This window comes from Balaenoptera borealis, assembly GCF_965194805.1.
Source record: "Balaenoptera borealis genome assembly, chromosome: 21".
Classification (NCBI taxonomy): Eukaryota; Metazoa; Chordata; class Mammalia; order Artiodactyla; family Balaenopteridae; genus Balaenoptera; species Balaenoptera borealis.
Genome location: NC_138880.1, coordinates 25,419,367 through 25,435,641, shown reverse-complemented (window position 1 = coordinate 25,435,641; position 16,275 = coordinate 25,419,367). Strand labels below are relative to the sequence as shown.

The following is a 16,275-nucleotide window of genomic DNA, read 5'->3' as shown; positions in this document are numbered from 1 at the left end:
CCAACTGGTTTCCTGCCTTTTGCATTGCTTCCTCTCTCACCCTCCACCTCCCAAAGACATATCCCCAATCTATTCTTCAGAGTCATTTTTCTAAAACATGAATCTGCTTGAAATCCTTCAGTGGCTTCCTTCTGACTTCAAAATAATATCCAAACTTCTTCTTTGGGTATTTAAGGCCTTTTACGGTCAGGATCCTGCTTATTCACTCAGCTTTCAAAACATTCCCCCTTCTTCACCAAACTCTGCAGTCGTGTTGATTTACTTAAATTCCCCAGATGGGCCGTGCAGTCTTAGGTTTCTGTGCATTTGAAGATGCTCCCTCACAGGTAAGGCTAATGACCACAGGTGGTAAAAACTCAGCTCAGGCTCCACCCCCTTTGGAAAGCTTTTCCTCATCTCGCTCCTCCCCCCACCTCCATCTTTCTTTTTCTCCTCCTATTCACTGCTACCTTAAAGGGGTAGTTCCCATGGAACCCTCTGCATCCCTTATCAGAGCTTATTACACTATTACATTTAAATACTTATTTTTCTGCCTCCACTCCGTTATGATAAGTTCCTCAATGGTAGGGCCAGCGTATCTTCTGTCTGAATCCCCAAAACACAGCACATTGTCTGGAAGCACAAGTAGGTACAGCTCAGAATACTTTGTTGGGTAAATGAATGCAAGTTATGCAAGTAGAGAAAATATGATGTTTCTTAACTAGTCTCCATGTTCTCTCATTGGGAAGCATTACTCCCAGCCTCCTTTGGAAAACCACTTCTGCTCGTCTATTTATGAGATTTGTATGACACTGATCCCATCCACCTCTGATTGCAAGAGTGAGTTCACACAGGCTCACGCCAATCACCACTTCCCATCTTCCTTGCTTCAGAGGTGGGGATTTAACCCGAGAGGACCCAGGAGGACATGAAGACACTGGCTGAGGCTTCTGGGAAGGAGAGGCTTACACTCTTTATCAAGTTTGGGTGCAAACGTGTGAAGCTTGCCTTTCCCTGCAGCATCTTGCAACACGGATGCAGAAGCCCAGAGCTTCTGGGAAGTGGGCCCAGGAGTTGTCACCATAAAACCTGAGCAAGGAGCCAGCCTAGGGGAAGCATGGTGTAGAGGAGAATCCTGCTGACACTGTTTCTTCTCTCTGTCAGACCAACCCGGAAGCCATGTCCAATGGGACATCTCGGGCATGTGAAAGAGGAACTTCCCATTTCTGTTCAAGCCAGTCTGAGAATTTTGTGAAACAGTATAGTCATGGTGTTCTCCCTAAAGGAGTTCATGGTGTAGCAAAAATCAGTCACAGTTTATGGTAATCAGCCTCATCAATTTATACTACTACGTCAAAAACTGTTCAGTTTTACATGCTGTTGTTTTGCTGTATTAGCTTCCCAACTAGCTCATCTGCTCTCTTGGGTCCAGGTCCTAGATGTTCTCCACCAGAATGTGCATTTATAGCAGACACTCAATATAAACTTAATGTCCTGACTGTGCAGAAAGAAATGAAGACCAACCAAATGAGATCAAGCAAAGGTGATATATCCAGAGCTTGCTATAACATGGGAGTCAGTACCTGTGTTTTGGCAGAGACCAAAGGCAGCAGAGGAGTGGGAAAGCTTCATAGAGGAAAGAAAGGAAGGCTTCAGGTGTGCGCTGATTGGAGGCTGCTGGCCCGAGGAAGTTGTAGATGGAGTAACTAGAAGCGGGCCATCCTATGTGATCAGTTAGGGGTGTATGTGTGGCTTTCTCTGGTTGGTGCTAAGACGGAAGCAGGGACAAAATTAAGGAAGCTGTCAGTTATTATTCAAGTCCTGGCCACTTTGAACTGATTGGTACAGAGGTTATTGTTTGGTTTCCTGCACTGCTACCAGAGAGTAGCCTGACTTCCTGTAAGTCCGACTTAGAGCAGGCCGAATTCCTGGGCTAGTTGCTGCAGGTTTGTGGATCAACATTCTGTGTTCACATATGGTGGGGCCACTGTCTGTGTGCATGTTCAGTGTCTCAACTGATGGACTCCTTTCCCGAACTGACATCAAGAGATAGGCTTTCCGAGAATAGTTGGGGAATTGTTGTCTTTGTTGCTAAAACTTAAATAAAAATGTGTCTACTATTTTTAATGCCTAAGGGCTGATTCAAATCCAACCTGGATGTGGAAAATCAAACCCGATCTGGGGTGATATTTAAGGCAAGTGCAAAAAGAGAAAAACAACTTCACCCACATCAACTATACCATAATCAATTTGGATGCTGTACCGAGTGGTGAGTGAAAGAAGCGAGAAAGGCATTTCTTAATCTGTGCAGTGTCTTCAGAGCTGCTGCAGGAGAAACTCGAAAAGTTAGGGAAGATTAAAAAGAATATAAGTTTTCCTTATTAGGCAGAAGTTCTGGTAAATTACTGGCACATTTCACATATTAAATAATGACAACAATATAGATACAACCTAAGTACAGTCACATACCCAGGGTTGTAGGGTATATTTTGGGGCTGAATTTAAGAGACTTGAAAAGTGCACAACAAAATTTTTTAACAAAAGAGGAATGAAATTCTAGGATAAGTTTCATCTTTGTAATAATTTCCCTTTAAAAAAATAGCTTATCAGTAAGAAAGCCTCCTAATAATCAATTTGACAATGTTACAGCTACATTTTCACAGTATATGTTCATAAACTTTAATTACTGGAATTAAAAGAGAGCAGCACATATGGTAAGACTATCTTAAAATGTAAAGTGACAGGGCTTCCATGGTGGCGCAGTGGTTAAGAATCTGCCTGCCAATGCAGGCGACACGGATTCGAGCCCTGGTCCGGGAAGATCCCACATGCCACGGAGTAACTAAGCCCGTGCGCCACAACTACTGAGCCTGCGCTCTAGAGCCCGTGAGCCACAACTACTGAGACTGCATGCCACAACTACTGAAGCCCACGCTCCTAGAGCCTGTGCTCCGCAACAAGAGAAGCCACCGCAATGAGAAGCCCATGTGCCGCAACTGGAGAAAAGCCCTCACGCAGTGATGAAGACACAACGCAGCCAAAAATAAATAAATAAATAAATAAAAATTAAAAAAAAAATGTAAGGTGACAGACGTCTATAAATATTAAAATTCTGTAATTATCAATATAGTTCATTAATTATCTGTCTTTGGATCTTAAAAATAGGAATGATATTTATTCACAAACGTTCAGCCATTTAATAAATAAGACCTTGTATGAGGAAAATAAGACATGACAAGCTGAGGCCTTTTTAGGGTTAGTATTTTACTTTTAATAATCATGCAATCAGAAGTGGTGTGGTGACTTTTAATATGGTTTCATAGTGTGAATATTGCAAACCAGAGCTTAATTTGGATTTAAGTAGACTGAGTTTCCTCACGATTCTTCCTGAGAACTAAAGAAAAACAGTGTAACTAGTGGGATCATGGATATTGATGGGAAATAATTAGAATGTTATCTGATCTGTTGGACAACATTAATATTAGAGTAAATAAAATATTAGTAATGCTCAGCTTTCCTTCCACTGGGGAACCTCATGGGGGTTTGGGCAGGGTGACTGAGAGCTTCCTCTCAAGGTTATCTAAACCAGGACTTTTCAGAAGTTAATCTTCATACTAACTGTCTTGGGATATGGGTTCAGGGTGGGGCAGAGATGCTAGGTTGCTAGTCCCAGGACTTTATGCAACAAGGTCTGGACCATCAGCCACCAAAGATTTTAATGTATTTCATACCTATCGACACCTTTATACAACTTGGCGTGTAAAATATTTTACAAACATCTCTAAAGAACATGTTCATTATTTATTATCTGTCCTTTAGCACTGATTCCTTTAGAGAAATCTGTTCCTCAGGGCAAACTCCCCAGTGGAAATGGCTATGAACCCGGCAGGGGAAATTCCTGTCTGGCATGGACCACGGTTATCCCAGCCCTCTAGGAAACACAAATGCTCAAAATGGTCATCATAAGCGAGAAAGTGGGAGGATATTATAATTCTGATGATTTAAATACAGGAGTCTCTGTATTATGAGATATTCTGAAGTAATGTGGTAAATGATTTCTACTTGCCTTTTCGAATTATTCACAGGTGAGTGCACTTGCTTTTGGCTATGGGGGGGGAAGCTTTGTATGATTAGATTAATTCCTTTGAACAGGGGAGCTGCGAGGAGATCCAAGCCCACCCCATCGGCGTTCCCCTGTGCCTGGAGGGCAGGGGCTGGACAAGGCACCATGCCTTACTGTTTCCTCTTTAGACACCGCCAGAGGCTGCATGAGAAGAAAGGCCTGTGGGCATCTGAGACTTGGAATTCCAAGACTGTCCCAAGTCCAGGTACTTAGCCGGATACCTGCAAACTCCTTGATCCTCCAGCTCATCCTAAGTGCTCTCCACGCCAGACGTTCAGCTCCCCGTTCCTAACCCAAATGGCCTGACCTATGTCTGTGTTTCTCAAGGCAGGGATGGGTGACTGCAAATTATCCAATGTTACCTGAAAGGAAAGAGAACTACTTTGTTTGTCTGAGCCTTCTCTCCATCTTTTCACGTTCAAATGTCCCCCGTCCTTCACGGTCCACGTGAGGCCACCTCCTCCTTGGAGCCTTCCTGATCCCCACAGCTTACCAATCTCTACCCCTATAGGACGAGGCTATTCCTCTCATGGCACTCACCTCTGTCTGCCTGATGTTATACCTGAGTACCAGGTCTCCCCTAAAACACTGCCAGCTCCATGAGGGCAGAGACGTATCTCTAGCAGGCACTCAGGAAAGATTCTGGAAAGAAAGCACAAATAAAGGCTACTATGTCCTAATGCCTGCCAAGGTGTTATTACAAACTAAAATAAAGCTCTTCTCATCCTTATCTTCGATAATTCTAATGCCCCTTACATAGCATATTAAAATCGCTGAAGCATTTTCATAGACATTACTTTTTAAGCCAAAGTAAATTTCCAACGTTGTGCCATGCATGTGATATTTGGAGGACAGTGCACCTGTTCTTTTGCCCCCATTACAACCAGCCGTTGGCTGCCTGCACCTCAATTAGAGACGTGCCCGGCTGACAGCTCTCTGGTCCCACAAAAAGGCCACAGCAGGAGCACAGCATGACGTTAGCTCTCCAGCCCAGGTGCTGTGAGAAACCCTTAGTCCCGAAAGGAAGTGTTCTGCTTAATATATTAACAGGGTGAGTGGTATATTTTTTCCCTTCCTCTCCTCCTCTTCTTCCTCTTATTTTTTTTTTTTAATTAACACTCCTTGTTCCCACAAACCTATTTTACTAGATTCAGATTGCCATTTTGTTTCCTTCTACTTTTCATCTACATGAACTTCTGTTGTTCTCACTAGCCCTTCTTTTTCTGTCTTGTAAGTTTTCACCTCTTCTTTTCTATTTCCCAATTCTCTGAACCCTTTATTTTTGTCTAACCATGTGCCACAGACTGAATGTTTATGTCCCTCCAAAATTCATCTGTTGAAACCTGACGCCCAATGTAACCATATCAGGAGGTGGCGCTTTTGGGAGAGGCAGAGCCCTCGTGAGCGGCATTAGTGCTCTTCTACAAGAGACCCCAGAAAGGTCCCTTACCCCCTTCTGCCACGTGAGAACACAGTGAAAAGACAGCTGCCTATGAACCAGGAAGCAGATCACCCCCCTCACCAGCACTGAATCTACCAGCGTCTTGATCTTGGACTTCCAGCCTCCGGAACTGTGAGTAACAAATTTCTGTTGTTTATAAGCCACCTGGTTGGTGGCATTTTGTTAAAGCAGCCTGAACAGACTAACACAACGTCTAAAATGTGGTGTCTATAATGGTCCTCTTATTTATTTTTTTAGTGATCATTTGTTTTCTCTTGTTTCATCAGTGTCTCTATTTTATAAATTTTCTATGCCATCATTTCCTCTGTTATTTCAATTATTTTTTCATTTAAAATCTAGGTGATCCAAAACCAAAACGAAACAAACAAAAAACCAAGTTCAGAGAATTACACTACAAACACCTGGGCCCACTATTCTGCTAAATTGGCTTCAGATTTTAATTTTCTTGGGAAAAAAAAAAAAAAAAGGTCAAGCAAGTTCTTTTCTATTCCTGTTTTAATAAAAACAAAGTGTTATCATGAATTGATGTTGAATTTTATCAAGTGCTATATCTGTGTTTTCCAAGATGCTCTCGTTTTTTCCTCTTTTAATCTGTTAATGTGACAAATAACATAAAAGCAATTTTCTAATTTTAAACCATCTTTGCACTCTGCAATTAATCCAATTTGTTCATGATATATTCTTTTATTTCTATATTGCCAAAGCTCAGTTTGCCAAAATTTACTTAGGATTTTTGTAACAATGTTTGCAGATGAGAGCCTTTGTAACTTTCCTTTCTTCCACTATTCTGGTCTGAGATGGGAAGCATTTCCTCATTTGCTATTTCAGAGTTCTTATATCATCCAGATAATCATTTGTTATACACTTAACACTTCTGGGGTTAGGTTTTTTGGTTGATTTTTAACTACTGATAAAATTCTTCCATGACTTTTGATATTCAGCTTTTCTGTTCCTTTTCCAGTCCCTTTTGATAAGTTATATTTATTTGGGGAAATTGTCCATTTTATGTGTTCCCAGCATTAGCATTAAGCTGTGAATAGCACTCTCTGGTTTTCAAAATCTCTGCTCCCTCTTGGCAAGTTGTCTTATTTAGTCTTAGTGCATTGTGTGTGGTGTCTGTGCCTAATCTCATTTTCTTCCTGCTCCATCTTGCTTGCAGGCCTTACCATTTTATTGCAGTGAATTAGCTTTGGTGTTTATAATCTTCTTTATTGTTTCTTTGTTTTCTATTTTATTAATTTATGATTTCTATTAATTCCTTGTCTCTCCTATTTTCGGGTTCATTCTGCTGAGTGTATATCTCATTCTTTTTCCAGTCTTTTTTTTTTTTTTTTGCTAAGCTATGGCATTTAAGATTATAAATATCTTAGTCACTACCACTTTTGATGGACCCTGCATGTTTCTATATGTTTTATTTTCATGATCATTCAGTTACTTATTTTCTAAGTGGAGAAGCAGTTTTGGGTTGTGATAAAGAGGATGGTTCTGTAACCGAAAGTGGCGTCCGGCCGCTCGCTGCTCAAAAGCGCAATACAGAGGCCAGGCTGGCGGAAAGGAAAGTTTGCTTTATTTTGGATGCCCGCAGCCTTGGTGGGGAGGGCGGACTCCTTCCAAAAGCTGACACCCCCCCCCCCACTGACAGTCAGCGGGCAAGAGCTTTTATAGGTGAAGGGAGGAGGCTACACGCAGAAACAGCAGAGTCAGCTCTGACCGTCATCTTGAAATTGGTCATCGGTGGTCTGACCAGCGTCATCTTGATTGTTTCAAGTACAGTTAGTCTTCAGTTCCTGGGTCGGTTTGTTCCTATCTCCTTGAGGCCAGTTCTCGGAATTGTGGCAGCTTATGTCATGGCTACAGTCTGGTCATCATGTGTTAACTCCTTCCGCCTGGTGGGGTTTAGTATCTATAAGACAGCTCACAGGACACGGCTCAGAATATGATCTATAGCCCTTGAGGAGGACCTAAAGGTCCTTGACTTTGCTTTATGACTAAACTATTATTATTTGGTCTCCTTTGACTGTTTTCCTTTGTCTCTGCATTTTCTCACTTCTCTGATTAAACTTATTCTTTGGCTTAAGTTTTTCCACAGACAAAAGGTGGGCTGAGGACCTGGGGGTGGGGGGCCAGGACCGTAGGGTCCTGCTCCGTTTCAGTTCTGCCTCTTGGACAAGTTATTGAACCACTCTGTGCCTCAGTTTCATTATCTGCAAATGGAGATAATGGTGGTTCTTGTGGCACAGGGTCTTTACAAGCGTTGAACTGGCTAATCCATGAAAGACGCGTTGAAGAGCGCCTGGCACACAGTCACTCCTCAGTTAACGTTAGCAATTATCATTCCATTATCATTTTCTGTTTACTGTGCTTTAGGACTTCTTTTAAATTTCAAAATATATGAAACTTCGTTGTCTATTTGTTATTAATTTCAAGTTGATAGCATTGAGGTAAGAGAATGGTGGCCAATATGATAAAAATGCTTTGGTGGGCTTCCCTGGTGGCGCAGTGGTTGAGAATCTGCCTGCCAATGCAGGGGACACGGGTTCGAGCCCTGGTCTGGGAGGATCCCACATGCCGCGGAGCAACTAGGCCCGTGAGCCACAATTGCTGAGCCTGCACGTCTGGAGCCTGTGCTCCGTCCGCAACAAGAGAGGCCGCGATAGTGAGAGGCCCGCGCACCGCGATGAAGAGTGGCCCCCACTTGCCGCAAGTAGAGAAAGCCCTCGCACAGAAACGAAGACCCAACACAGCCATAAATAAATAAATAAATAAATAAATAAATAAATGCTTTGGTATTTGCTTTGTGACCCTAAAATATCTTGCACATATACGTAAAAATTATGTCTATTCTCTGTGGGGCATAGGGTTTTTTATATAGCAATTAGATCACACTTGTTGTGTTATTAAAACATTATATGTCTTTGCTAAACTCTTACCTGCCTGATCTATCAATTACAAAGAGTGATGTGGTTAAAAACCTCTCATTACACTGGTGCTTCTGTTTATTTCTCACACTCTTCTGTCAATATTTGCACTTTACATTTGAGGCTATGTTATTAGGTGCATACAATTTCACAATTATATTTTTAGGTGAATTCATTCATTATTTAACGATTTTCATGATCTCCAATAACGCTTTTCACCTTCAACTCTTTGATGCCCAGTATTGGTATAGCTCACAAGTTTTGCTCTTTTTTGCTTCTGTTTTGGTTTTGGATAGTGTATGTTTGGTTTCAGTTTTTTCTGATTCCTTACTTTTAACCTTTCTGGGTCATTATGATTTAAGTATATCTCTTGAATACAGAATATAGCACAAATTTTTAAAATACAATTTTTAAATGATATTGTATCCATTTATGTTTGTTAAGACTACTGATATATTGGATTTATTTCTACCATCTTATTTTCATGCTACTTTCCATACTTTGCTTCCTATTTCTCCCTTCCCATCTCCTAGCGAATTAATAATTTTCATTACCTCTCTCTTTTATTTCCAACTCGTTTGTAAGTTATGGTTCTACTTTTATTCTTTAGGAGTTACTCTTACTACACATGATGCATATTTGACTTAAAGCCAAAAGTTAACCAATATCCTTACTCTCTTTTCAAATGTCACCAGGATTTCAAAATGCATTTTTAAATGCCTATAACCTTATATGTTACATTTTCCAGTAGTTTAGCTACAACATTGGTCACATATCCTCAAATTAGTCATTACTGTTGTTGTTAGTTTACATAGCTAGTGCTTTTTAAATTTAGCCAAAATGTATACATTTGTTTGCTTTCTATTTATTCTTGTAATTTGGTCTTTCCTTCTAAGTGTAGTTTTATTATTCCTGAAGAGGAAAATTAAATGGTGCTTTGGGTAAGAGTCTGTTAAAGTAAATACACTGTCATGGTCCAGGTACCCCCCAAACCAAAAAATGACTATAAACTGACATCCGTGGGCTGGGACCGTGGGTATTTGCCGGATCTACTCTTTCCCTGAGGTTACTGTCTTTCAAGGGCTCCACGTTTACGTGGGGATCTCAGTTCCTACCTCTGCCCACAGGAGGCCCAAGGCCCTGTTTCTTGTACCCACAGGAAAGTTAAACCCAAGTCCCTATTTCCAAGGGACACTTTGCTGCTGCTTCCAGCCATGTGTTCCCGATATTTCTCTGGTAATGCTTTCTTGAGCACTCAGCTCTACATTTTAGAGAACAGTTGTTCCATTTTTATTAGCATTTCTAGGAGTTCTCTGGAGGTGGGTTTTTAATGTATTTCATGCACAATATTATCAAGACCTAAGGCTTAGATCTACAGCTTATGTCAAAAAATGGGATCATATTTTAAATCAAGCCTCCCTCTGTGATACTATTGTATATACCTTTCCTCTCTCCCAAGGCTTAAGTAAATACTGAAACAAATTACATTAAAATAAAGTCTTAAAATAACTCTTAATAACAACTTTTGCTCTGAGCAGCACCTGTCTCTCACTCCCTCAAAAACGGGAAAAGATCGTTTTTCATGGATGGGTTCCTCTTACACCTTTCCTTTTATTACATAGACAGTTTCCGAGACAGGTTTGTTGATGCTACTGTGAGTTACGGATTCACTTTGAACACTTAAAGTACAAAATGGTTCACAGAAATGAAATGTTTCTGCACTAGAGAGGCAGACTGCCAACAGTTTACAAGAATAGGTTCCGGACTTCCTTCGTGGCGCAGTGGTTAAGAATCCACCTGCCAATGCAGGAGACACGGGTTCGAGCCCTGGTCCAGGAAGATTCCCACATGCCGCGGAGCAACTAAGCCTGTGCGCCACAACTACTGAGCCTGCGCGCATAGAGCCTGTGCTCCACAACAACAGAAGCCACTGCAATGAGAAGCCCGCGCATGGTAACAAAGAGTAGCCCCTGCTTGCCGCAACTAGAGAAAGCCTGCACGCAGCAACGAAGACCCAATGCAGACAAAAATAAATAAATTAAAAAAAAACAAAACCTTAAAAAAAAAAAAAAAAGAATAGGTTCCGGCAAACCCCTTTCCCAAGACCCTATGAACAAGGTGTTCCTTGTGTGGAATATTTATTACAAACTCCTGACACACTGGAGATGTCAACTGCTCTTCAGAAGACTTGTTCTTTAGCACTAAGTTATGTACAGTGGCTGTCCCCAAGGGTCTAATTTTATCCTTTCACGGGTCAGACATACGCACACACACGTTTCTAAAAAAAAATCAGAGTCTCTGGAAAAGACTCTTTTTAAAAAAATTTATTTTATTTATTTATTTTTGGCCGTGTTGGGTCTTTGTTGCTGCACCCGGGCTTTCTCTAGTTGCGGTGAGTGGGGAGCTACTCTTTGTTGCGATGAGCGGGCTCAGTAGTTGTGGTGCACGGCACGGGCTTAGTTGCTCCGTGGCACGTGGGATCTTCCCGGAACCAGGGCTTGAACCCGTGTCCCCTGCATTGACAGGTGGATGGAAAAGACTCTTGTTGGGCTCAATTCTCTCCTTATAGCCAAGGAAGGAGAAATAGCAATAGAAAGAGAAAGAAAAACCAACCCCCCTCCCCCCCATTGATGTGCCCCTGCTCTGATCAAGAGAAAGAAAAGACTTTTCTAGTTCATGAAAGTCAGTATCTTAGAAAGGTCTGGGCGGCTCAAGGGGAAAATCACCACAGCCAAACATTACGGGCTCCATCTTCACGTTTCTCACAATGAGTAAAATGCCATCATGTTTTTTTTGTTTTTTTTTTTTTTTTTAATTAATTAATTTATTTATTTTTGGCTGTGTTGGGTCTTCGTTTCTGCCATCATGTTTTTTATTGATGCTTTGAGCCATATAACAGATACAGACGTAGAGTTCAACACAAGCACGGGTGTAACAATGACCCAAGTCAAGAAACAGCAAATGATGGTTGTCAGAGAGCAGCTCCCTAACCATCATTTCCTGGTCGCCCCCCTGTCCCTTCCTCCCTATGCAGGTCACGCTCTCATTATTTCCCCCCAAATATGCATTCCCAACAATACAAAATAGCTTTGCCTATTTATGAACATCATATGGACTTTTAAATAAAATCATGATGTTTATATTCTTTTGTGACATGTTTCCCCCTTAGCATTGGTTCGTCCAGGTTGTCATGTGTAGCTGTAATTCATTCATTAGCGCTGCAATATAGTAATCGCCCTCTGACTCTACCAGGATTTACTTTCTTATTCTATTGTTGAGCCATCATATTTTATGGTGATAACCTCCTCCAAATCCTTGATGCTGACCATGTGCTTCCCAACTCCTCACCCCGGGGGAGAGCATCCAGCTCTTTAGATGCTGTGGGCATGGCATGTATTATTTTGGTCTTTCACACTCAAGAGAATCTGAAGTTGTTTATATTTTATTTGAAGTTCTTGGAATGCAAAAAGTTGCTTGGTTACTAGTGAATAATATTTTTCAAGGTTTTTTTTCACCAGAAATCACAGCATTCATCTCAGATAAGGCACATGGTGAGTGGCCAGCAAATTCCTGTGGGTGATAATACTGGTGACGCCTGCCTGGTTGGTCACCAGAAACACTTTCAAGCAGAGTTTTGACTTAGATATTTGTTAAGCACATCTTTCCTTTCCACGCTGAACTGAAATTATTTAGGTTAAAAGAAATTCACCTGATACTTTTTAAATTTTTATTTATTTATGTATTTATTTATTATTTTTATTTTATTTTTATTTTTTGCTGCACCTTGCAGCTTGCGAGATCTCAGTTCCCCAACCAGGTTCTGAATCCAGGCCACAGCAGTGAAAGCCCTGAACCCTAACCACTAGGTCACAGGGAACTCCCCACCTGACGCTTTTTAACAACCAAAAAATTGTGAACGTAGCAGTGTCATGGAGAGGAATGAAAGAAAAATCAAGCTCCAGATCCACTTTGAAACCCCGTCTGTTGGTGGTCTCTTTAGCTCTGTCACCTTCCCCCACAATGCCCGGCAGCTTGTGTGGTGTCACTTGCTGCCAACTCCAAATCCACCAGGGCCAGCGGACAGGAGAAATCTTAGAGCTATTTTGGTGGGAGGCTGCGAGGTTTCCAGCAAACCATTAGTTGCTTTTCCCACAATATTGTCTGATTGAATAATCTATAGCAGTAAAGTCCTTTTAACTTTTTCTTTTCCTTCTTAACTATGAAATATATCAAATATATATGATATCTAAAATATCTGTACAGTTCAAGAGAGTAATAAGGCAAACATCCGTATATAACCCGAACCAAGAAACAGAACGTAGGCGGCACCCAAAAGTCCCTCCCTCATCCCCTCCTGTCCCCAGTAGAAACGACTGCCATTTATTTTGACGTTTCTAAGAATCATTTCCTTGCTTTTTTTTTTTTTTTTGCAGTTTTACCATCTATGAAAGCATAGTTTTTCCTGTTTTTGAATTTTATGTAAGTGGAATTATATTGTATGTATTATTTTGTGACCTGCTTCTTTTTTTTAATTGTGGTATAATACACATAGTATAAAATTTACCACCTTAACCATATTTAAGTGTACAGTTTGTGGCATTAAGTACAGTCACATTATTATGCTATCATCACCACTATCCATCCACAGAACTCTTTTTGTCTCACAGAGTGAAACTCTGTACCTGTTACACAATAATTCCTCATTCTCCACTCCCCGCAAGCTCCTAGCAACCACCATTCTACTTCTGTCTCTATGAATTTTACTCATCTAGGTACCTCAAATAAGGGGAGTCATGCAGTATTTGTCCTTTATTGACTGGCTTATTTTGCTTAGCATAATGTCCTCAAGGTCTCCATGCTGTAGCATGTATCAGAATTTCATTACTTTTTAAAGCTGAAAAACGTTCCATTGTATGTATGTATACCGCATTTTGATTACCTATTTATCCATTGATGGATACTTGGGTTCCTTCCACATTTTGGCTGTTGTGAATAATGCTGCTATGAACATGGATGTACAAATATCTCTTCGAGTCCTTGCTTTCAATTCTTTTGAGTATATATACAAAAGAGGAATTGCGGGATCACATGGTAGTTCTAGTTTTAATTGTTTGAGGCACTGCCACACTGCCTTCCACAGCAGTAGCACTGCTTTACATTCCCACCAACAGTGCACAAAGGTTCCAATCTCTCCACATTCTTATCAACACTTGTTATTTTCTGTTTTTTTTTTTTTAGTAGTGGCCATACTGATGGATGTAAGGTAGCATCTCACTAGTGTTGATTTGCACTAATGATTAATAATGTTGAGCATTTTTTTCATGTGCCTATTGCCATTTGTGTATCATTTTTGGATAAATGTTTATTCAAGAACTTTCTCCATGTTTTAATCAGGTTGCTTGTTTTTTTTGTTGTTGTGTTGCAGAAGTTCTTTACATAGTCTGGATATTAACCCCTTATCATATATATAATTTGCAAATGTTTCTCCCATTCTGTAGGTTGGTTTTTTTTTTTTTTTTTTTTTTTTATATTTATTTTTGGCTGTGTTGGGTCTTCGTTTCTGTGCGAGGGCTTTCTCTAGTTGCGGCAAGCAGGGGCCACTCTTCATCGTGGTGCGCGGGCCTCTCACTGTCGCGGCCTCTCTTGTTGCGGAGCACAAGCTCCAGACACGCAGGCTCAGTAGTTGTGGCTCATGGGCCTAGTTGCTCTGTGGCATGTGGGATCTTCCCAGACCAGGGCTCGAACCCGTGTCCCCTGCATTGGCAGGCAGATTCTCAACCGCTGCGCCACCAGGGAAGCCCTGTAGGTTGGTTTTTTTTCTAATTTTGTCCTTTGATGCACAGAAGTCTTTAATTTTGATCTAATTTTTTGTCTGTGTTTTTGGTAACATATCCAAGAAATCTTTGTCAAGTCCAGAGTTCAAGAAGCTTTTCCCCTATGTTTTCTTCGAAGAGTTTTATAGTTTTAGATCTTAGTTTTATAGTTTTAGGTCTTTGATTCATTTTGAGTTAATTTTTGTGTATGGTGTAAGGTAAGAGTCCATCTTCATTCTCTGCTGTCTATACCCAGTTTTCTCATCACATTTGTTGAAGAGACTGTCCTTTTCTCATTGAATGGTTGTCGACAATCATTTGATTGTACATGTAAGGGTTTATTTCTTGGCTGTCTGTTCTATTCCATTGGTCTATATGTCTGTCTTTCTGCCAGCACTAAACTTTTGTGATTACTAGAGGTTTTTAGTAAGTTTTGAAACCAGGATGTGTGAGACCTCCAACTTTTTCTTCTTTTTCAAGATTATTTTGAGTATTCAGGGTCCCTTGGGATTCCATATGAATTTTAGGATATGACCTTCTTCTTTCCTCAAACGTCAAATGCTTGTGAGTTTCTCCTGGGTTGCACATAGTGGTAGTTCATTTGTTTCCAAGGCCACCTTTATCCAGTCTACTGTTGTTGGACATTTGGGTCCTTTCCATTGAGCTACCAAGAACAGGGCTGCTATGCACGTTCTTACACAAATCTCCTGGCATAGATATGTGACAGTTTCTCTAGGATGTATGCCTAGGCGTGGAATTAGTGAGTCACATGGTATGTTCATATTCAACTTTACAGAGTAGTGTCAAACTATTTCCTAAAGGGTTGATACCTATTTACGCTCCCACTAACAGTATGTAAGAAATCCCATTGCTCCACATCTTCATATATTTACCAAATTTTGTTTATTACAGCAAAAATATTAGAAGCAATTTAAATATCTATCAATGGGCAGTTGGCTAGATAAATTATGATAGTCATAGAGTGGGATATTTTTCAACCATTAAAAATGACAAGGACAGCTAAGCTTTATTGAGCTAGGCACTTTACATACATCATCTAATTTGTTCCTTACAACAGCTCCATGAAGTAAATATTATTATTCTACCCTTGTTACAGGAAAAGAAACTGAGACACAAAGATAAAAAATTGCTCACCCAGTTTCACATAGCTCATAAATAGAGGCCAGGATTCATTCCAAGGCAAACTGACTCCGTAGCTATTATAAAGTGGTCCAAAATAAAATTTTAAAATCTAACAAAAGTAATCAAGAAAACCAGAAATAAGCAAATCCCTTTAGTCTTCAGGCTACCTAACCTTTATACACAATTTTGTGGATTTCTTTTCACCGAAGCTCACAAAAGAAATACAAATTTTCCTCCATTGCCACTCTTTGAGGCACAATCAAAAGGGTTATGTCATTCGAAGAGTTACTAAAAGTCAAAATAACACTGGAAATATATTTCTCATGCCTAACAACAGAGCCATTCAAAGTCCTTTTTGTTTGCAAAATACTCAAAATGTAATACATTTACGCTTTGTCAATCAGCTCCAACATGTAAGTAGTTTTTAGAAATTGGAAGAGGACTTCACTGGTGGCGCAGTGGTTGGGAATCTGCCTGCCAATGCAGGGGACATGGGTTCAAGCCCTGGTTCAGGAAGATCCCACATGCCACAGAGCAACTAAGCCCGTGCGCTACAACTACTGAGCCTGCACTCTAGAGCCTGCAAGCCACACCTACTGAGCCCATGTGCCACAACTACTGAAGCCCGCGCACCTAGAGCCCATGCTCCGCAACAAGAGAAGCCACCACAATGAGAAGCCCGCGCACCACAATGAAGAGTAGCCCCCGCTCGCCGCAACTAGAGAAAGCCCACGCACAGCAACGAAGACCCAACGCAGCCAAAAAAAAAAAAAGAAATTGGAAGGGCCACCAGCTCCTGTTTTAGAAATCCTCTCTGTCTGCCAATATCCCTTCCTT

General features: G+C 40.8%; 3 protein-coding genes across 7 annotated transcripts in view; all 3 read right to left on the bottom strand.

Annotated features, from left to right (window-relative positions):
- The window catches only part of ZNF596 (zinc finger protein 596), a 292,573-nt gene extending 291,675 nt beyond the window's left edge, over nt 1-898 (bottom strand). Inside the window, exon 1 of the mRNA XM_082375297.1 lies at nt 888-898. The gene's annotated coding sequence lies outside the window, so the exon portion shown is untranslated. The remainder of the gene's footprint in view (nt 1-887) is intronic.
- Nucleotides 1-4,351, bottom strand: part of LOC309619502 (uncharacterized protein) — a gene marked incomplete at its 5' end in the record, with an annotated part of 101,607 nt that extends 97,256 nt beyond the window's left edge. Inside the window, 2 exons of the mRNA XM_082374693.1 lie at nt 2,243-2,316; nt 4,324-4,351. Of these exons, the coding sequence (XP_082230819.1) occupies nt 2,243-2,316; nt 4,324-4,351 (102 nt within the window). The remainder of the gene's footprint in view (nt 1-2,242; nt 2,317-4,323) is intronic.
- LOC309619735 (uncharacterized protein) overlaps nt 1-16,275 on the bottom strand; it is a 329,240-nt gene that overhangs the window by 284,547 nt on the left and 28,418 nt on the right. Inside the window, exons 3-4 of one of the 5 annotated variants that reach the window (XM_082375350.1) lie at nt 4,643-4,744; nt 2,903-4,464 (exon numbers count right to left, since the gene is read on the bottom strand). The exons of 1 other annotated variant lie outside the window; for it this stretch is intronic. The gene's annotated coding sequence lies outside the window, so the exon portion shown is untranslated. Of the gene's footprint in view, nt 1-888; nt 4,465-4,642; nt 4,745-8,353; nt 10,996-16,275 lie in introns of those variants that run through there. 3 more of the 5 variants (XM_082375351.1, XM_082375349.1, XM_082375354.1) reach the window with 3 other exon arrangements.